The sequence below is a fragment of the Phaenicophaeus curvirostris genome, chromosome 2 (genome assembly GCF_032191515.1).
Source record: "Phaenicophaeus curvirostris isolate KB17595 chromosome 2, BPBGC_Pcur_1.0, whole genome shotgun sequence".
NCBI classification, from domain to species: Eukaryota; Metazoa; Chordata; class Aves; order Cuculiformes; family Cuculidae; genus Phaenicophaeus; species Phaenicophaeus curvirostris.
This window is the reverse complement of record NC_091393.1, coordinates 65,768,417-65,790,291: the sequence shown is the minus strand read 5'-3', so window position 1 is coordinate 65,790,291 and position 21,875 is coordinate 65,768,417. Positions and strand designations below refer to the sequence as shown.

Sequence of the window (21,875 nt, the reverse complement as noted above, 5' to 3'; positions counted from 1 at the left end):
TAGGTATTTTTTTTGTATAATGAGTTACACCATAGAAAACACATATTTTTTAACTGCTTTTTTAGATTTTTTTTTAATAAATGTCACTAGTGTATTTCAAAAAAACAACCAAACAAAAAGCTAATAATAAAGTTTAGTAACTGGAAGGTGTGATTTAATAATTTATTTTCTCTGGAAAATCCAAGATGGCAGATGGGGCATCTTGACTGTAAGACAAATGCAACCTTAGGATTTTTGAGGAGTCTGTGTTTTACTGTTAAATCTGATAGAATTATTCCTGTGGATAATGATGAGATTTTCCCCACGCTGTCACTGAAGGAGAGCAGTTGTAATCGGAGTTCTCTTTTTCCTTAAAAACAAAACACTTTTCATTGAAACGTACCAAACAGCTGTGAAATTCAAAGTTCTGTTCTCAAGATCCATTGCTTCAAATTTACAGGTTACTTCTGTCTCAATATTCACAGGTATCTGCCATTTTCTTTGTTGGAGGGAACTATATTTGAAGAACAAAGAGAGTATGATTTTTAGTTTATTTATCTTGCACCAATCTCAAACTACTGCAGTTCCACTGTTCTAATAAAAAACGTGTAAGCTCTTGTCACTCTTAGTTATAGCTCCTTCCCCCAAACCCCTAAATCAGCTAAGCTGTGGGTATGTTTGTTTGTAGATTGTTGTATAGATACATTTCTGTAATTATTTCATTTCAACAAAAGGTTCTTTTCAGTTTCTACTCTAGCATTCTTCTCATGGGCTAAAACTATAAATGTGAAGAAATACAGCACAACTGAATAAGTGTACAATAAATGTCACTACACAGAAGCTCATATGTGGTCCATTTGTTAAATGAAGGGCTTCTTATCCTCCTTCTGCCTCCTGCCTACATATTAATCAAATATCTAAAATATGTAGATGAGAAGTAACCATTTATACTGTAGTAGTTATAGCTTTAATTGTAAATTTGATGTATAATTATTTGAACAATTTTTTTTCATGAGCTGTGCTCATAATTTGTTCTTTGTATTATTTCCAATCCATTTTCCACAGCTGCAATGTGAATAAGTGGCTCAATTATAGTTAGTGTTATCCTTCAATATTCGCTGTGCTTCATGGAAAACTTTGAAAGAAATATTCTATTGAAAGACAATCATGCTTAAATGTCATGGTTTTCTAAAGACATTTGCATGAAAACAAATGCATGAAGAACTGATTTTCTTCTTTCATACCCCTATCTGCAGTAATAATTCTCTCCCATGACATCATAATCAACTGTCACATGATATGATATCACAGTTCATTTTGACCAGAATTTTGCAGATTGGACTCACAAATAAGTAGCATGACTTGGAAACCAGGCGTAGCTGTCATTTTGCTTCTGGAAATTGGGTAGTTCTGATTGAGGAATTATTAAGAATTAAATACTGTTAATGCATATATTGAAAATATGTAAAAAAAGATTTGCTAATGTAGCCTGTTTTTAGAAATAAGCAAATGGAAATAAGTTTGAGATTGCATTAAAAAACATTTTTGTATGATTTTCTTTTCATTGCACTTTAAAGTATGGGACTAAAGGCAGAATTTTATTGCAAACTTTGTATACTTATAAAGTAGCCATTGTGTAATTGCTGCTCTACTGTATTATCAAAATACTTAAAACTGCTACCCTACCATGTGTTTCCACTAAAGTGGAAAACTAACCAGGTTTTGAGCACACAGAAATTGCTGTGTAGAATCAATTGAATGCAAATTAAATGTCTGATCTTCAGCTTTTTGCATATTATTCCTGCCTATACTCCTATTTTATCAAATTGCACTTCCCATTTTTTAAGATTAGTAGAGCTTGAGAGTCATGGCTTATAGAATTGTCATCTTGATAAACAGTAGAGATTAATGCTTTCATCCACATTATGCATTCTTTTTAGGATGATAACATTACATAATAATAGGGGCAGATTTCCAAAGTCTTGATCAACAAAAATGATCACAGAAAGACTTCTTAAATAATTCATTTCCATCTATCAAGGCTGACATGAGGCAGCATTACCAAACAGCCTCCTTTTGACAGGATAGTCCAATAGTACAGTTCTTATTCATTGCTCTGCAACTGGCACAGGAACATTTGTGGGCATGTATCCAGATCCCCAGGAAACTTGGAATCATTCCATGTTAAAGAACTGTAACTGTGGCTAACAAACCAGCTGCTGTATTGAGCTCAGAAGGAAGTCTTTGTAGCTATGTGGAAGGAACTTAAGTTATTTGCATAAATCCAGCAGCCTTAGTGGGAATGGTTGGCGGGAGCACAACAGCAGGGTAGTCATCCAGCTTTTCTTTTCTGACCATATCGGTCAGCGATTCCTTTCTGAAATGGCAGGATGAGACAAAAAGAAGTGAAGAGCTTGACCAAAAGGACTATACAGGTCTGAAGAGAAGGGTACTTATGATCATATTGACAGCATTCTTTGTGGAAGTAACAGTAATATAAGGTAATAGTAATATAAAGTATCAAACAACTGTAACTATTTTACACAGCTAAATAATAGTTTACACTCCAAATGAAAGAGTATAAGTCAATCTCTCCTTGGGAGAGAAACAAAAAAGCAAATTATATTTATTCATGGAATCAATCATAGTGGACAAATTACTTATCTTTAAATTGTTCTTTTAAGTGGGACAAAACACTTTTGTCTTAAGATCCTACCTATTTCATGTCTTTTACTTCCTGGAGCAAGACCGGTAGAAAATGTAACTCCTGTGTGTATTAGCTGGTTTTAAGGAAACTTGAAAAAGGTATCTTAGAGATGGCTATGTTCTTTCATGTTATGTAAATAACCGCAGTGATTAGGCAGAGAACACACACCTAAACTGCTGTCAGCACCGAGAGAAATGCCGAGAGAATTATATGTGGCTATTCTGCTTGGCAGAACCTGGTCTGCTATTCGTTGTGCATGTACTAGTTGGCCCATGAGAGGGATGCAGGTTTAAACCACTCGCTTCCTGTGGACATCATATGGGAAACGGGGGTGATTGCAGAGGATAGAAAGCTGTACAAAGCAAGTCTCATTAGTTCCAGTTTCATGGGATGTTGTGTATATACAAGCCCCATTGGAAGCTATTTTTATAGACTATAAACATTTTAATACACTTTATCTGTTTTTTTTCTTTCCTATGAACAGATAAAAGAAGTTTGGATTAATACTGAACTGAATGCATCTGAACTGAAGGAAGTGTTTTAAGATTGCTCTCCTGACAGAAGTTGTACAAAAATGATACACTGAGGTTTCTGCTTGTACTTCTTGGAAGACTGCAACTGTATTTTTATACTGCAGTTTATTGGCTCACAAAAGACAATGTAATAATAAAAGTAACAGTAAACTTATGCAGTAGTAGCAGTTCCCCTCCCATTGACTGGACATGAGTGATCAAAGGTCTTTGCAAGAAGATAAGCACAAAGTTAGCAGAACTTCTTCAAAGTTCAGGGAGTCTTCAAGAAGCATGCAATCTGATGATTATTTTGCTAGAAAACTAAAAGCTTTGAACGGTAGCATGGGTCCTCCTGTTTCTTCAAATGCATCTAGCAAACCTGAAAATAATCAAACAAATGGTACACCAGCTGTGCCTAAAATGGGTGTTCGAGCAAGGGTGTCTGAATGGCCTCCTAAAAAGGACTGCTCTAAAGAGCTGAGTAAAGCTGCTTGGGAAAACAGACCTCCAGCTGGTTATGAAAGTGTTGGTGCAGTACTTCCAAATGGACAAAATGACCAAAGTGATGGACAGCGAGAAGAGCTAGAATTGGAATTTACAGAGGGAAAATACTCGATTGGCGATCTTTTTGTTCATTCCCCTCAAAGGGGACTTCATCCCATAAGGCAAAGAAGCAACAGTGATGTGACAATAAGCGATATTGACGCTGAAGATGTGTTAGACCAGAATGCTGTTAACCCAAATACTGGAGCAGCTCTTCATAGAGAATATGGCAGTACCTCTTCAATTGATAGGCAAGGCTTGTCTGGAGAAAATTTTTTTGCAATGTTAAGAGGATATCGAGTGGAAAATTTTGAACATAAAAGCCTTGCTCCGTTTGGATTTTCTGATTTTTTCCACTGTGATCCAATGGTTTCTCCAAGTCTACATGCTGCTGCACAGATCTCCAGGGGAGAATTTGTCAGAATTTCTGGCTTGGATTATATGGATAGTGCCCTACTTCTTGGTCGAGATAGGGAGAAATCTTTCAAGAGGAGACTAAAATCAGAAGCAGTAGAAACGTCACTATTTAGAAAATTGCGAACAGTTAAAAGTGAGCATGAAACATTTAAGTTTTCATCTGATTTGGATGATAGACTTGACAGGAATGCTCGTTCTTGGAACTGTCAGAAATGTTTTGCACATTATGATGTTCAGAGTGTTTTGTTTAACATAAATGAAGCAATGGCTACCAGAGTAAATGTAGGAAAAAGGAAAAATATAACCACTGGGGCTTCAGCTGCATCACAGACTCAGATGCCAGCAGGCCAAACGGGAAACTGTGAATCTCCTTTGGGAAGCAAAGAGGACCTCAATTCAAAAGAGAACTTAGATGCTGATGAAGGTGATGGGAAAAGCAATGATTTAGTATTGAGTTGCCCTTACTTCAGGAATGAAACTGGTGGGGAAGGAGATAGACGGATTGCACTTTCTAGGGCAAATTCAGCATCTTTTTCTTCAGGTGAAAGTTGTTCATTTGAGTCCTCTCTGAGTTCCCATTGCACAAATGCTGGTGTTTCAGTACTGGAAGTACCGAGAGAAAACCAGTCCATTCACAGAGAGAAAGTGAAACGTTACATCATAGAACACATTGATCTTGGAGCATATTATTATCGCAAGTTCTTCTATGGAAAAGGTAAATTTTTCTAATGCAACTGTTCTGAGATATTCATGTGTTAGATTTAAATTGTTTAGTAAAGATTAGATTTTTTCTTCCTTCTCTATATAGAGACCTAAGTATTACAGGGAACCCTGAAATTCTTTGCTAAAATTAAGTCTGTTATTTTTGCTTTCCCAGAGGAATATTTAACAACCAATATGTTATGTATAAAGTTTTGCATTACTTGAACATTCACCAAGTGTGGGGTCATTTAAATTAGTACATGAACAAGCATCTCTGAAGGGTACTTTCTTGGTGGACAGGAGGAAGGAAGGCATTTAGATCCAGCAAACACATTAGAAATACTGATACCCAGAGTGGAAGTCAATGTTTCTTAAAAGGTGGTTCCAAAAGAGTAGATTTTATTATTGAGACTTCTGATCCCCCTCTCCTAGCATCTGTGGTGGTCTTTAAGTGTCTCTTGGGGTCTTTCATACTGCATGCACATATACATGCTCCAAAACAGACAGCTTGTGATGATACTTAGTTTTTCAGCTTAGAAGGTGTTTTACGCCTTTCTCCTAGCCTTTAACTGCCAGGCTACTCTTCTCAGCAGAGTAATTGAATCGTTACTCAGATGAACTGTTCCCACTTTGTGATATAATTTGGTTGTCTGTATGCAGTTCTGCATTGTGCAATGTGTGTGAAATCTGCCTTTGTGGGAAGGACCTCAAAATATCTATCTCTGTCCTTTCTGTATTATGAATTACAACATATTTTGCTATTAGAAAAAAAAAATCTGCCTCTGTCCCTAAAAGACTCTCTGTTATTGCCCAAGTCTTCATGAAATCATACTTCCTCTGCTTTCTAGCTATGTTTGGACAGCAGGAAATAAGCACTGTACTGTACTTTTTCCTCCTGTAACCCTTTACAAGGAACTTGAAAGAGGATCCAGTACAGTTTTCACAATATGTTAGTCACCTAGAATATATTGACTGTAAAAACATTGTATTTAAAAGGCAAGGAAGAAAAGAATCTGGATCGGTTAGGTAAGAGGAAAGAAAAGACCCAGAACAAAGCAAGGAATGGGCAGTAAGTTCAGGTATTCAAAATGGCTTTTAAGCTAGGCAGGTTGTAAAAGATCCCAAACAGTACTGAGGGAGTCAGAGTGGAAGAGAATGAAGGGAAACATGTTACAAAAGGGTGGCATGTTTCTTGAGGGGCAGAGAGAAGAAGGGATTGTCACAGACAGAAATGAAAGGAAGATTGTCAATGGACAAGGTGGGGAGAAGACAAGACTTGAGCCAAACAAGAGAGGACTTGTTTGTGAAATGCATGTATCATGAACATGTTACAGATTCTGAAGGGCTGAACACTTTTTGTGAGGAAAAATTGTGTCAGATTAAAAAAACCATAAGTACTCAAAACCACTTTACTATAAACAAGCCTAATGACCTTTATGGAAAATCGATGAGAATTAACTTCTGGTAGTATATATATATCATCTCTTGACTAGAAGTAAAGTATATTTATGTTAATATAGTATTAAAGAGTTAAGAAATATAATCTGAGACTTCTGTCCCACATAGGAGAATACTAGGAAACTTTATTTGTTACAGTTCTTGTTACTACTTGTTTTGTAGTTAAAGGTCTTCAAAATTAAATGTGATATGATGCATTTAATATCCAGTAATAACCTGTTACCGTCTCACCTTTACAATGATTGTATAAGCCATGTCCTGTTCTACATTATCTTTCTGAAGAGCTGTAAGAGAATCTGCATAAGAGTATCAGGTGGCTCTTCTGAGACAGATAGCAAGTCAGGGCAAACATGTTGATGCAACATGTTAATGTTCAATATCTATCTCAAAGGAGCAAGCATGTAAGGAATGTCCAGATTACTGCCAGCTGAACACAGTTCACACCTAAGCAAAGTTTATTGTGGATAGAGGTGTTTTGCCTTGGGCGCAAAAATGCCTTGCTGCTGTGCAGATCTCTCATATAAGAAAAAGTGACATTTATATGCATATCAAGTTTCTTGATGCTCTTCCGTGACTGTGAGCAACTCCTAGCTGATAGTTCATTGAATTGTAGATTTACTAGCACAGTTGAATTTAACAAAATAATTGTAGGAGGATGAAATAAAAATTTAGCAAATAGAAGTCACTTTATTATGTAGAGACATATGTAATACCACCAATTTTCTTTGCCTTTAACAAATATCTACAAAAAAAGAAATAACTTTCTGAATATTTGATGTAGGTCACTGTTTTATAATTGGCACTTGTCAGCGTACAAGTTTTATTTCTGTTTTAAGATGCATGGAAGAAACACCCTGACAAGTGTGGCGCTAATTATTCTATTCCCTTTCAAGAAATGAGAGATTTGGAATTCAGTGTCTTCTGAAATGAGCTGTACTTTTATAGTGTATATTTATAAGCTTTGTAACTATTGTTAAAATAACATCCAACTCAACTGATATAAGATGTTAACGTTTATGGAAAATGCCTTCTCAGTTTTCAGTTAAGGTTTGTAAAAGCTAGAATATTTTATTTTAGCTCATGGTTTTGATTTATTAATGATGTCCTTTAGTGAACTATATTTTTGTGGCATAAAAGGGAATTGAGAAGGGAAAAAAGTTACGTTGATTTTTAAAAAGGATAATTTAAAAATGCTTTTATTGCCATTGAGTTGTTATTTTCCCCTTGTGAAATTATCCTCATAATACGTTGAGACTTGACTGTTACTACCACACTTTTCATTGGAGGTATGCTTGCAATCATTTCTTAGTAAGTTATTGTATCTATCCGCTGATATTAAACTGAAAAAATGTCCTAGAAGAAATGTACAGGCTTAGCAAGCTTTTGATATTAACTCAGTTATGTGCAAGTAAGACTTCTGTATAAGAAGAAAAGTTGACAATTATTTCTCAAAATGAAAAAAAAAATATTAGGAATATTTTACCATTTCTTTTTAAACAGCTAGAGAACAGCACTTATTTTCTTCTCTCCAGCTGATACTTTTAAATCAACATAAATACATTTAAATGAGCTTAATGGGTTTGTACTTTATGAGATTAAAAAAAAAAATGTGCCTTAAATTAAAAATGTTTTCCCCAAATCCCAGAATATTGGTAGCCTTGCCATTCTTTAATTTACTTCAGCTTCTTTAATTCCCATTATTGAAAAAGTTTTATCTCTTTATTTTTAATGTCTTCATTTTTTTTTTCATACTGTACAAGAAATAAGCAGATATATGCCAAGCTTGCATTTTTTCTGCTCAGTAATACTGCAGCCAAGAAATCTAGTAACTGTGTAATACCCTTTTCTACATTAACATCAAAATGAAAAGCTACAGAAACCCTAACTGAGAGGTTTACCTTTTGTCAAAGCCTGAAAATGCAGCTGTGGGGAGTTTTTATGTTGTTGAAAGTGTTTGGCTTCTGAATATCTGTCTCTGGTCTGTAAAGTCCTGTTCCATTTGATAAATAAGCCCATTAAGACTCAAAGTTTTAATTTAATACTGGGAAATCCTTGATGTAATTTGTCTATGCAAGTAGAATGTTCAGGTTGAGTAAGGAATGTAGTTGGCGAGCATGAGCAAATAATAGAATGCCTGCGCCCCTTTGATCCCACATGTTCCTTCCAAAAATAAAATGCTGGTTGTAATGTGCTGCTGCTTATTTTCTTGCTGTTGGGGGATGGGTTGTAACCACCAGCATACTTTGTAGGTAGATTTTTGAAAGGCTACTGGTAGCAATTTAAAATTGATTGGACAACTTTATCTTTTTGTATCTGTTCTGAGAGTATGGACTGCTGTGCAGCTTGTTGTTCACCAGGGTCCCCAGTCCTTTTCCACAGAGCTGGTCCTGAGGCAGTTATCCCCAGCCTGTGCTGTTGCATGAGCTTGTTCTGCTCTAGATTTTTTGTTGGTCCATTCTTTTCAGACAAAAGGAAAGTTTAACAGGTTGAAAATTTAAGGGGTTTAGGAGTTGTTTCACATGCAGCTCGTGTCCCATCTGCAGCAGCAGACTCTAGGGGAAGGGAAGAGTGGGCAGTGAAGCATAGAGACCTTACAACAGTCCCTTGTAGGATTCTACCTGTGTGGATGCATTATCTACCTTTGCCCACTTCTGTAAAATACTGCAAGATTTATGCATATCAGTACCTGCCCTATGCATATATTATTCATTTGTTAAATGTCTTCCAGTTATTCCCCTTCATCTGTGGCACCCAACTACAACCCTAACCTGCAACATGTGAACTGTTCTCCTTGAGCTTGGTTGTACATGCAATGATGATGATAGTAATGTGTTCCATTCTATCATCTAGATAATTTAAAAAAAAATATTAAACCCTTTTTAAAGGGTTTATTAGAGATGATAGTGGCCTTACAGTGACACTGGCTGGTTCTTCAACATGCACCCTGTTTGGTCCCACAGGCTTGAGTTTGTCTAGTCTGCTTAAATGGTCTCTTAACTTGATCATCCTCTTCTGTCTCGCAGATTGGACCAATTGACTCAAGAGTTCACTTAACTATTCATCAAAGACTGAAGAGTTACTAGCCTCAGTTTTTGCTTGTTAAAACTGTGTTACCACTTTAAATGTAAAGCTTTAAATGAGAATAAATTGAAAGAAACAAAGTAATTTACATAGTGCCTCAGTTGCTTGAAAACTGTTAGCTTTTGTTGAAGACTTTATGTAGATAAAGTTTCTCTGAAGTAGTTTCTTACAGCACCAGATGAAATCATTAATCTCATATTATCCCCCAAAATGCAAGAAAAATTATTATTTCATAGTAGCAGCAGTTGCAGTGATTTGAGTTATTTGGTATGACTGGTAATTCTGCTCATCAAAAATAGCATTTTGTGATTTAGGTGCTTATTGTGCTGTCCAGAAGATCACAAGCTAGCGTATTTACAGGTCTCATGGCCAAATTAAAAATGTTTTTCTTACTAGCTGCATGAGTTTTTAATGAGATTTGATGAACATTTTCTAGGAAACCCACACTTTATTATTCACTTCTCTCTTCATTCACTCTTGTGCAAAAGAGCATCAGAACTACTTTGGAACAGATGAAAATCTCGGACCTGTAGCAGTCAGTATCCGGAGGGAGAAGGTTGAAGATGCCAAGGAGAAAGAAGGATCTCAGTATAACTATCGTATAGTTTTCAGGACAAGTGAGGTAATGTTCTTTCATAGTTTGGCAAAGGAATATAAAAGTTAACTTAGAGTTTAGGGTACTAATTGTTTGTGGATATGTTGCTAACTTTGAAAGCAAGTCTATTAATAGGAAAGGGATGTTTCTTGTACTGCTAGTAAATATAGTTGCTCCTGCACCAAAGTCTTCCTCTTCAGTACTGCATAAAATTGTTCTCCTTTTGAGTGGCATCCCAAAGGAGGTAATAGGTTGGCTGAAGGGACAGGCAATGGAATAGAGAAGAACATATCTTAAGATAAGTTTGGATTGAGTTGCTTGATGTTAAGTTTCTAATGGCAGAAATAAAGGATTAAGAAAAGGGAAGGGGAAATATGAGGGCTAGTATTATGATTTACTCGTATTTTTGTGTTTTGCTTCAAAATACATAGAAGTTTTTTTCTGTGAGATGCTTTTATGCACTTCTACATATGTGATTTGTGGAAAGAATATTAATGTTGATAAAATTAATTTATTTGGAAGAATAGCTCACTTTTGATTGTTGTGGAAGAACATGTCTCAACTTCTATTTCAAGCAAATTTGTATCTCTTGCAAACTAATTTCTTGATCACAGCAACTAGCTTAGATTTGTATGAAAATACACAATGTTATTATTGTAGCAAGCAACTATGAATTTTCATAATCCTTAGGACTATTGCTTTTTATTGTGATTAGGACATAGAGAAGTGTTACCTAGCCCTCCTGATATCTTTGGGCTTTTTCAGACAAATAGATAGCTAAATTTATTTTTTAGGCTAGGTTTTTCTTTTAATGCAAAAAAAGGAGGTGTTTCTGTTTCTGGAGAGGTGATTAAGCTGACTCATTTCTGAGAAATGACTCTCTTGCCTAATCCAATGAAAGTGAAGCAGCATGGTTTAAAAAATAGGTGGATGGTTTAAGTCAAAGTGCCATTAGCTGTGACTTACCTCACCTATCCAATCTCACATTTAACTGCTGTGTCTGGTAGGATAGTATGACGTTAAAATTACCTTTTTTAATTTCTCTGGTGTTTTAATTTTTTTTTTTCAAAAACATGCATGTCTTGGGAATTGTAATAAGTTAATAAGATCATCAGTGAATTTCTTTAAACAAGTGTATTTGTCACTGAGACAATAAAAGCCAGTCTCCTCTTTAGAAGTTACTTAGTGCTCTCCTTATTGGTTAAGTTAAAAACAGGGATCTTTTTCTTCTCATTCTTTCTTCCCTGCTTTTGCTAAAACCTGAATCTTATAGCTTAAAAATTTATTGTAGTATTAGAAATAAAAATATGCTGTGTGTTTTACCTTTACTGCAGCTTACTACACTTAGAGGGGCAATTTTAGAAGATGCTATACCATCCACTGCTCGGCATGGCACAGCAAGAGGTCTGCCTCTCAAAGAGGTACTAGAGTATGTGATACCAGAGCTGAGCATGCAGTGCCTGAGGCAGGCTTCCAACTCACCCAAAGTACCTGAACAGCTACTTAAACTGGATGAACAAGGGGTATGTTGCACATGACTTTTCTTTAAAGATTATACTTTTTTTTAAAAAAAACCCGAACTTTCTTGAAAAAAATGTTATCTTTTACAGGCAGTGTTAATAAAAGTGGATCTGTAATGCAACCTATTATTTGGAGATACTTATGTATTTTCATAGACACATTGATGTTTGCTTTTCTAAGCAAATTATTTTTAAAATACATTGCAGCTTAGGAAAAATTATTGGTCTATGGAGATTCTCTTTAGATGAGTAAGTGAGAGAAAGGTAGTAACTAAACTTCTAATAGTAGTAAGAAGTGATTTTCGCAGTCTGTATTTGCACTTCGATGTGTACCAATGCTGAATGCAAATGAAAATACATCTAACATTTATTAATATTGTGTATAGGTAAGGTGGCAAAAGGACATAATGTATTAAGTCTCTACATCTAAAGTTTTGGGCTGTTTTTTACAATACCATTTTCTAATTAACTTGCAGTAGTCTTAGTAGAATAGAATGCTTCTGGGTTCAAACACCTGAAATTGTCATCGCTAGTAATGAGTTAGCTGCATGGCAATGAAACATTCATATGGCTTGAATTTGCAAAGATAATGGTGAGGCTTATTGGGTTCAATAAAAAGAACATGCTTTATTCAGAGCTAATGATTAAATTTCTAGCTTCTGAATATTATGTGACAGATAGGCTTGTGAAGGTTTTAAAATCAGTTTTTAAAACCATGTTTCAAACAATGTTCATTTAAAGTGAAGATTGCACTTTCTAGACAAACGTCAGTATATGTCTATTGAACTTGAATTAGCTGATGCATCCACTTGGCTATGATAGCATTATAAGTAATTTTTTAATGCTAATTCACTTTTGAATTTAGGGATTGTATCTAACATCGGTGTTGTCTACCAGAATTCTTCTGTCTTCTCTTGTGGTTCCAGCAACTGGTCAAAACCAAGTAAATGTAGACGGGACTACTTTTTTGAGTGGAGTGTTAAGCTAGTTTATGTATGTTTTACTACTTTTGTTTCCTTATAGTCTTTGAGGAGGACTTTTAATTGAAAATTCATTTTGCTAAATGTTCTTATTTTTTCCTGCTTTGGTCCGTTCTTCTGGTAAAACAATAAAGGGAAATCAGAGGTAGTCACTTGTGAATCTTAAGAGTTCCTGATGTATTGTTGCTCTGTGTCTTTCTTATTTAGTGCCAGAGTGAGTTTGGGTTAATCTAATAAGTAATGTTCACTGTTCAGAGGGGGGCAGTATTTTCTAGGCAGTATAGAGTAGTACTTTATTTGACCTGTCTGGAGTATTTTCCAAACTCACCATAAGTATTTCCCAAAAATTGGAAATGGATTGTCCATTGAACTGACCAAAGTAATCATTTGGTCATCAACTCCTAATTTTGAGAAAGAGCAGTACATAGTGATACTTTTTATTTTGAATGATCAATTCGGAAAATTCAGTCCTGTTGAGAAATGGACTGTCAGCAGGCAAAATGTAATATTAATGTATCTTACATGCAGCTTGTTATGAGATAATTACTTGAACATAGGCAGAAAGCTGTGCATAGAGCTGGCATGAGGTCTGTTTATGCTTTTAATCCTCTTATGTGCTTGATGCTTTCAGTTTATTAATCAAGCAAATATAGAAAGAGTTATGTTTGGCAACTGAAGGCGGTGTCTGACTGAAGTGTCATGAATTTAAAACATGAATCAACATCTAGAGGATTAATAGTAATAGAATAATAGTAATTTTGTGTAGTAGTGTATTAAATAGTTGCATAGTTCCTCAGCAGATTGAAGACTCTTTTAGTGTTTTGATTTCATTTTCTACCCGTTTCATCATTTTCAGTGAAATATACTATGGGTTAATGGTGGAAGTGTGGCAAAACCTTTGTCCCTAAAATGACAGTAGAAAGTACATGCAAGTTGCATGGCTGACCTGATTTGAATACTTAAATAATCTTTATTTTCCTATTTTATTCAAGAATATGATGATAAGCATTAGATTTGGATGAATTTACAAAAAGAAAAGTCAATTATCTATCTATAAACTGGACAGGATTTTATTTTACTTTTTTTACCTCTCTCTAATCTCCTCCCACCCCAGGTCCCCAGTTTACCCTCCCCATTTCTGCTAATGATTGTGTATTCTATATATGCTTTTTGGTTCCTCTCACATTCCTTTCTATGGGAATGTTCACTTCTTTCTAGGCCAAAGGCTGAAGTTTACAAAAAGCCCAAAGAAATTAAGAGAGTTTATTGCAGTGATATTTAGTGGCTATTGAGTATCTAACCTCCTGAGGTTCCTTGCTGGAAAAGCTCTAAAATCTTCACATGAGGAAAGTCAACAAGTTGTTGTTATATGATAAAGAATCTATACTGTACCAGAAGACGACCAGATTTCAACATTTAGTAGTGATTGATTCTGACTAGAAAATAGTGGTTTTCAGTCAAGAGGGACTGCTGTGTACTGTTAATGTATCATTATCGTGTACCCAAGTCACTCTATGGATCTAGAAATTATTGTCTGATGTCACATTATCAAATTGTTCTCAGTGTTATGTTAAATATAAAATTTCTAATTTAAAAATCATGAAATCAAAACCATGCCTGCATTTATTTACTTTAAAAAGACTTGAATAAGCCCACAGTCCCATTTCAAAACTGGCGAACTTTATTGGTTTAGAATATTTTGATAGCTTTTCTTGTCAGTCAGATGGGCCATATAAGAACATCCTGTCAAAGTTCATTTAGTTACTTTTTTCTTAGGCATTGATGTTCCAAAGGTACCTTGATTTCTGCCTCTGCACAGTCCCTGTGTTCTTGGCATGAAAGTTATTTTGCTGAACTGTTCTAATTTCATAGTCATGAAGACTCCTAGACTATTTCACATAGTCATCCCTCCCTTTTCACATCAAAACTTTGGCACAGCATCTAGTTATTCTGTGTTCTGTGTTTTCCAGTTGGAACCTTACTGCAGCACTATTCCTCATTCCTGTCCTCACTAAGCCTGTTCTTTGTTCCTAACTTTTCTCCCTGGTCAATGACCTCCTGTTAGATTATATTCCACAAGGGCTCACCCCTCCATAAAGCAGTTATCAAAGGGAGAGGATGGGTTGGGGTGCACTAGAGAGGTAGGAGGGCTCCCATCATACATTACTCTTATTCCAGCTTAACTTCAGGTTTTCTATGCAAGTAGACCAAGTTCTGTAATGTGCATAGCCAAGAAGACAGATCTGCTGAAATCACAGTTAGGCCTGTTTGTACTGGTTGAAGTGAGAAGAAATTGTCCCACTGATAGGCTTAACTTGTAGTAAGAAAAGAAATGCAGGGCAGATTGATGTTATGAAGGATTTTTCTATTGACTTAAGTCTAGAGTTTGCCTGTTATTTCCTTTTAATACGCTTGCTTTTGGGTATGAAATTATTGGTGTTAATAATGCTGTCTGTGGCCTTCAAAAGTCTTCATCAACTTGGACATCTTGGGGATTTTTTTTGTGTTAGTTGTGCGTGAAGGTAAATAGTTAAAGCAAGAATACTGTCAAGCTGAATCTTGGACTGCATGGGAGACAGAGAAAGAATACTGGCTCAAAAAAAGCAGTAGTATCATGAAAACACAAAAGACTGGGTTAGTAAAAGCATAGTGAAAGCTTATAATTCTCCAACAGCGATGAGGATTTGGGTAGTGGTTTTCTTCTTTTGATTTGTTTGGTTTTAATTGACTGTTGGCAACTGCCATGTACAATGGAGAATTGAATGTATTGAAGGGGAAAGGCTAAGAATTATTTGAACACTGGAATGATATTTTTGACACTTTTTTCATGTATGTATGTTTTCTTACTTTTTTAGTGATCTCATTTTGTAACTTCTCCTCAAAATTGCTGTGGTAAAACATCAGTGCAGTAGCACACCTAGGGACAGTATACTTAACATGGCAAATCATGTGTTTGATTAAGGGGAAGCACATTATCACCTTTGCTCTAATAGGAATATATGCAGTCTTTGCATAGCACACATTTTAGACACTGATTCTGAAGTTTGATTAAGAGAAGTTTACACCTGGAGAGTTGATTTGAATCACAAATATAGACAGATGTCTTAAAGGAATCTGGTGTGACTGATGGTCTCTGTCAGTTTGTGATGTTTTAAAAGTTGTCTGTTAATTATAGTAGGACTAATCTGTTTACACGGAGGTTTCCTCTTTGTCATCTTAAGTATGCATAAAAGCTGAGAATCATAGAATCAGAATGGTTTGGGTTGGAAGGCGTGAAGGTCATCTGGTCCAACCTCCAAGTAAAGAAGACAGTACTCTGTTCAAGAAGTAATCGTCTCTTCTTATACTTAACTTTTTACATTTTTCATGCTTTTTTTTAACTGAGGTATTGTCTCTCTTTTTAATGTTCTAGAATTGAGACTGTTATTAACAAACAATCTGATTTCTAGCTCTAAGTGTACTTTTGAAAATGGGGAATAATTATTAACAATGGATGATTTTATGAGAAGGGCAAACAATTACATATAACAGAAATTACTGTTCTGAGGGCCTGTTTTAGCTGAATTACACTGAACTTTGAAGGACAGAAAAAAGGGAAGATAAGTTCACCTTGATTTGAATCTGAGAATGGAGACAGTTATACAAAAATTGCCAATACAAGTTCTCATACCATATCATGCAGTAGAGTGTGCTTTTATGAATAACTAAGTCAAAAGTCTTCATGTACTGCTTTTATCTGTGTTTGGATAGTGGTAATCCAGTTTCCTTTCAGGATGGTTGTTGTTTTTTTTCTGGATTTTTTGTTTGTTTTTTCTTTCCATGGTGACTTAGTTTCCCAAATCAGAACACTTATATTTTCACTTTCAGATTACTTCTGCCAAGGCTGGTACAGTGTTAATATTTTAATTGTTAATATTTGTTCTAGTATTGTTTATCCTTTTTTCTGTAATTATTTCTTTATTTATTTTTTTTTTTAATTTCAGCTGAGTTTTCAACATAAGATTGGTATCCTATACTGCAAAGCAGGCCAAAGCACAGAGGAAGAGATGTATAACAATGAGATGGCAGGACCAGCTTTTGAAGAGTTCCTTGATCTGCTGGGCCAGAGAGTACGACTAAAAGGATTTAGCAAATACAGGGCTCAGCTAGACAATAAAAGTAAGTTACCTTTCTGACCTGTGGTAGGAATTGTAACTATTCAGTTGATCTGCAAATTTTGTTTTGTCTTTTCATGCTCTTGATTTATACTTTAACATCCTTAAAAAGGCAAAAGAAAGATTTGTATCTTTATTTTTGCTGTAGCTTGCATATTACGTCCTGAAAATAGAAATAGATTTTTATATATATACACACACACACTGTACGTGGTCTGTGTATAACAGAAAAGGAATATTTTTCTTAGCACAGTACATCTGTTTAAACTATTAAGTACTGGTACTTGTGTGTACTTATTCTTCTAATGAAATGGGAAAGTTCATTGAACTGTTAGAGATAAGCTGCCTAAAAGGAAGCTTAGAAAGATGTACTTCAAGGAAATTAAGGGAAGGTCTTTTCTTGCAAGGGATATTTTGCCTTTCAAATAGTCACAAAGATCTAAGAATCAATAAGTCCTCCTGTTTGACTCTTTTTTTTCTCCTGCCACTTACCCACCTTGTCTATTTTTAGGAATCTCTATCATGTTTTTGCTTTTTCAGCATTAGTTTTAATTTAACTGTAATACGCCGTTTGGTTTGATTGTTTGCTTTTGAATGGTACTTCTAAACTCTGGTCAGTGTCATAGTCATAAAAGGATTTCTCTTCCGTTATCAAACTAGTAGTGCCCTGATGGACTGTCATTTCCTATACAGAATTATGAGAGAAACATAATGATTTGTATTAGAAATTTTTGGAAATGTGTAGCGCATGTCCGTTGTGGTTGATACCCGGTGCAGATAACCTGTCCATAAGCCACTCTACAGCGGGAAATTAAATACGCAAAATTGATAATAAACCCTCATACTTTTGCAATGAAGGGAGACCAGCTTTGCAACTCCAGAAATGTTTCATATTCTCCATCTCTAGTAGTGATGGCAAATGGTGAAAAAAAGTGAACTAGGTATAACAGATTGTAATGTATGACTTACAAGGTAGAAAAGCTGCAATTCCATAGCTCTGTCAACCTGTGTAAGCACCACATTTTTTGTTAACACCGTTGCCTCTTTGCTTAAATCCATCCTTGTTTAATAATTCAGGCTTGGTAGAGACTTTTGCATCCTATTTCAGTACAGAATAATTACTCATTTTTCAAATTAGTGTGTAGAAATATTTATTAGTGTGCTGTGGCTGTCAGACTTATGGCATGAATTGATAAATAGGGATGGAAAATTCAAAGGAGTAAGGGGTGGTTTTGTTTTGCTTTTTTATTCCCGAGTTACAGCATGGCCAAATATCACCTAGTAATTTTTACATTTTAAAACATACACTGGTCTATCAAGCAAATTCATTTTCTGTATTTGCCGTGCTTCAGTATGAATGTATGTTGCTGATTGGCATTGAGTACATATCATTCAGTAATATAGTTTTAATGTTTTACTCAGGCTGTTAAATTTAAAGGCTGTTATTGGCCTTTCATAGTATGTTCTTGTAGTTAGCAACAACAGAATGGAATTGAGAGTTCACAAAGAGAGTCTTCAGTTTTATATTAAATGCAAAATATTGACTTAACATTTTTTTTGTGTTACGCTTGTTTTTTTAGTATAATGGCACAACAAGTATTACTGCATATCTTATGTATAATTTGATAATGCATTGATCCAATTTGCCTGTTGGTTCAGAGTAGTGTACTAATTTCATCTCTAGTAGCTACAGTTTTGGTAGGTGTAATGTTTCAGTGGTATTTCTTGCTCAGTTTTTGTAGGGTTTGCATTAAGTTTTTATCTTTGCTGTGTTTGACTAGCTGTGGGATTTTTCCTTGAAAAGTTAATTTTTTAAAAATTGATCAATTAATTTTATATTTTGCTAAGTAATTTCTTGGTCCATTTCTTATGAAATATGGGATGTAGAATATTGTGGTGAGCTGACCTGTCTGGAACATAAGTTTGCACCCAGTTACTTGCTCACTCACCCATCAACAAGATGGGGGAGAAAATCAGAAGGGCAAAACCAAGAAAAGCTTGTGAGTTAGATTAAGACAGTTCAGTATGTGAAGGAAAGAAAAGGGAAAAAAATAACCACCAACATAATTCCCTCACCCCACTAAAAAGCTCCACCAAAAATCCACCCGGCTCACCACCACAACAATCAACCAACCAACCAAAAAACCCCACAGAAACAAGTGATGCAAAGACAATCACTTGACACCTCCTATCAGCAGACTGATACCCAGCCAGTCTCTGAGCAACAGCTACCACGGGTAAACATCCCCTGCTCCAGTTCTACTGCAAAGCATGATGTTATGTGCTGTGGAATATGCCTTTAGTCTCTTCAAGTCAGCTGTCCTGGCTGCATTTTCTCCCAGACTCCTGTGCATCCCTAGCATGTTCCCTGGAGTGGCATGGGGGACAGTGTGAGAAACAGAAACTCCTGATGCTGTGCGAGCACTATTCAGGAACAGCTAAAACACAGTGTGTAACCAACAGTTTTGATCACATATAGAGAACACAGCACCATGTGGGTTGATATGAAGAAAATTAGCTTCATCCAAGCCAGACCCAGTATAAATGTGAAAAAAATGCAGAATATGTTAACTACAAACTCTCTTCTGCCCTTCTTTAGTGCACTTTTAATGGCATGCAATTCTAAATCACAAGATAAAGAAATAAGAAATTAAACTACCAATTCAGCACTATACAATTTGTTTAGTGTATTCTTGTTTGTAATGTTCAAACTTAAATTATGGATTATATTATGGATAAATTGGATTTCATTTGCCTCTAATTTCCTTATACCTGTAACAGAGAGAGGAAGATGAAAGAATAGTGGTGTTTCAGTTCTATTTGCTAAAAGGTGCTTTTACTCTGCAAAAAAACCCCAGAGGTGTTTCATGAGTGAAAAAAAGTTTATCCAGCTTGTCTCAAATTTTGTGGAATACAACTAATGCTTGGAAAGGAATGAAGTACAAAATTGTCAGGCCTGATATAATTGTTTTTTCACTGAAATTGTCAGCAGTGTTTGTAGTAGCAACTGTTATGTAAATTTAATCACAGTGGGCTTTAGTAGGTGTTCAGTAAAGCATCTGTTGAGTTAAAGATTTAAGCTTGCTTTTAGTGTAAGGCACTAAATTTCAGAAAAAAAATAATTGCTACCTCTGCTACAAAGTCAGCATAAATCGCGAGTGTTCAGCTGAGTAGGATGTTGTATTAGGAAAGCATTGATTTAAGGGTAAGGAATCTGCTTTTCTGTAATAGGTATTTTAATGCACTACTTTGTGCAATATCTGTTCAAGATAAAATTACTTTAATATCTAATTGCAAAAGGAGTCAGGGAGTAGGGTTGCTGGGCTCAGTGTAGTTTAAGCAGATACTTATATATCACAGTATAATTTATGTCCTTCTATCTCTTCAAAACTTACCTTTTTAAAATGCCATGGAAGGGCTATAATGGAAGCATATTTTCAACAAAGATTTTAAAATAGAGGAATGTAATCCTGTTTGATCTTTTTAGCAACTTTTAAGTAAGAAGTTTCTGTGGAAATCAATACTACATTGTGGTTGGACTCAATGATCCAATGGGTCTTTTCCAACCTGGTGATTCTATGATTCTATACATCAGTATTACACTAATATTAATAAAGGTTGTTAATTTTACTATTGCATAAATATAACTGATGAAACCAGTTTTAATATGAATGTGTTCAAAATTGTACACATACGTAAATATTTTCAGATACAGTATGTTTACTGTTCAATTTCTACACCTCAGGTGAATGTTTATATACTTCTAACTGAAGAACTAACACAGCCAGTCAATTTCTTTTTGGAAGCATACAGTTACTATTTAAAACAAAACCCCAGAACCTTAAATAGAATCATAGAATTGTAGAATAATTCAAGTTGAAAGGGGCCTTAAAGATCATCTAGTTCCAACCTCCCTGCCGTGGGCAGGGTCATCCCACCAGCCCAGGCTGCCCAAGGCCCCATCCAACCTGGCCTTGAACACCCCCAGGGATGGGGCAGCCACAGCTTCCCTGGGCAACCTGTGCCAGTGTCTCACCAGCCTCACTGTGAAGAAATTCTTCCTTATATCAAGCCTAAATCTGCTTCTCCCTGATTTAAACCCGTTCCCTTTCATCCTATTACTAAAAACCTTTGTGATCAGTGTGTGAATGAGTACTGGAGAACAATTATTGTGTAGATAATATAAAATTATATTAAAAAATGAGTGAACATGGAAAAAGAGAAGAAATATCAATAATTTGCCTAAGTAGGGTGTTCCTAAACTGCTTTAAAATGAATTGTATTTACTTAAATAATCCATACATGTTAAAGGACAATGAAAAGATTTAGCTTTTTACTACAGAGTAACTCCTCTAATTTGTTGTAAATGTTCTGAAATGCTAATCCTATTTAAAAAAAATCTTAAATAAAAGAAATAAAACTATCATATCATATCATATATGAAATGCGTTTTCAAATTTTTAAAAGGTCTGAAAATGCCCAATAAAACTATTTGACTTAGTACTACAATGTATTATATTCTTATATTGTTTTAAAAATGTCTGATCTGCAATATGTGTGTTAATGTCACATCTGAAGTAGCATTGTCAGTGTATTTTTGACCAAGTGTGGGATTACTCAATTGTTCTTATTTAACATTTTAAATAATGAAAATATCTATTAAATAAATAATTATATCTATTCCAATACATTCAAAATTAGATCATTTAGTCCTCATAGACGGCAAACTCATCGGGCAACTACCTGCAGGGCTCTTCAGCTCGTGAAAACTGATTTTTTCTATTGAAAAAGCTTTAAGTTGCATTAACACGTTTGAATCACATCATGCAAAGAGTATTGTCCTAAAAAGTAGTAAGAATGTTCTATTTTGCTCACCTTCTTGTGATTAAATTTATTTTCAGCTGATTCAACAGGAACTCATTCCCTCTATACTACATATAAAGACTATGAATTAATGTTTCATGTATCAACAATGCTTCCATACATGCCCAGTAACAGGCAACAGGTATGTTTTTTAGCTTCTTGTTATAATTTTATATTAATTTTACATTATAAATGTTTGACATTGAGGTGTTTTTTTTTAAAGTAATACTTATTTAAAACTGAGTTGTTTTATATGAAATATGACACGATTGTATTTTTTTCCTTGTAGTACTACAAGCCATATAGCCATATGAAATGGATTTTTGTACTATATAATTTGGGAACATATCTTCCCCAATTCATG

The 21,875-nt window shown here is 35.1% G+C and overlaps 1 protein-coding gene across 5 annotated transcripts in view; it reads left to right on the top strand.

Moving 5' to 3' along the window:
• Window positions 1-3,174: 3,174 nt before the first annotated feature.
• SIPA1L2 (signal induced proliferation associated 1 like 2) overlaps window positions 3,175-21,875 on the top strand; it is an 84,455-nt gene continuing 65,754 nt past the window's right edge. For all 5 annotated transcript variants that reach the window (XM_069852284.1, XM_069852283.1, XM_069852285.1 and 2 more), the window contains exons 1-5: window positions 3,175-4,873; window positions 9,888-10,021; window positions 11,329-11,517; window positions 16,478-16,652; window positions 21,550-21,653. In XM_069852284.1, the coding sequence (XP_069708385.1) occupies window positions 3,409-4,873; window positions 9,888-10,021; window positions 11,329-11,517; window positions 16,478-16,652; window positions 21,550-21,653 (2,067 nt within the window). In that variant the 5' untranslated portion in view covers window positions 3,175-3,408. The remainder of the gene's footprint in view (window positions 4,874-9,887; window positions 10,022-11,328; window positions 11,518-16,477; window positions 16,653-21,549; window positions 21,654-21,875) is intronic.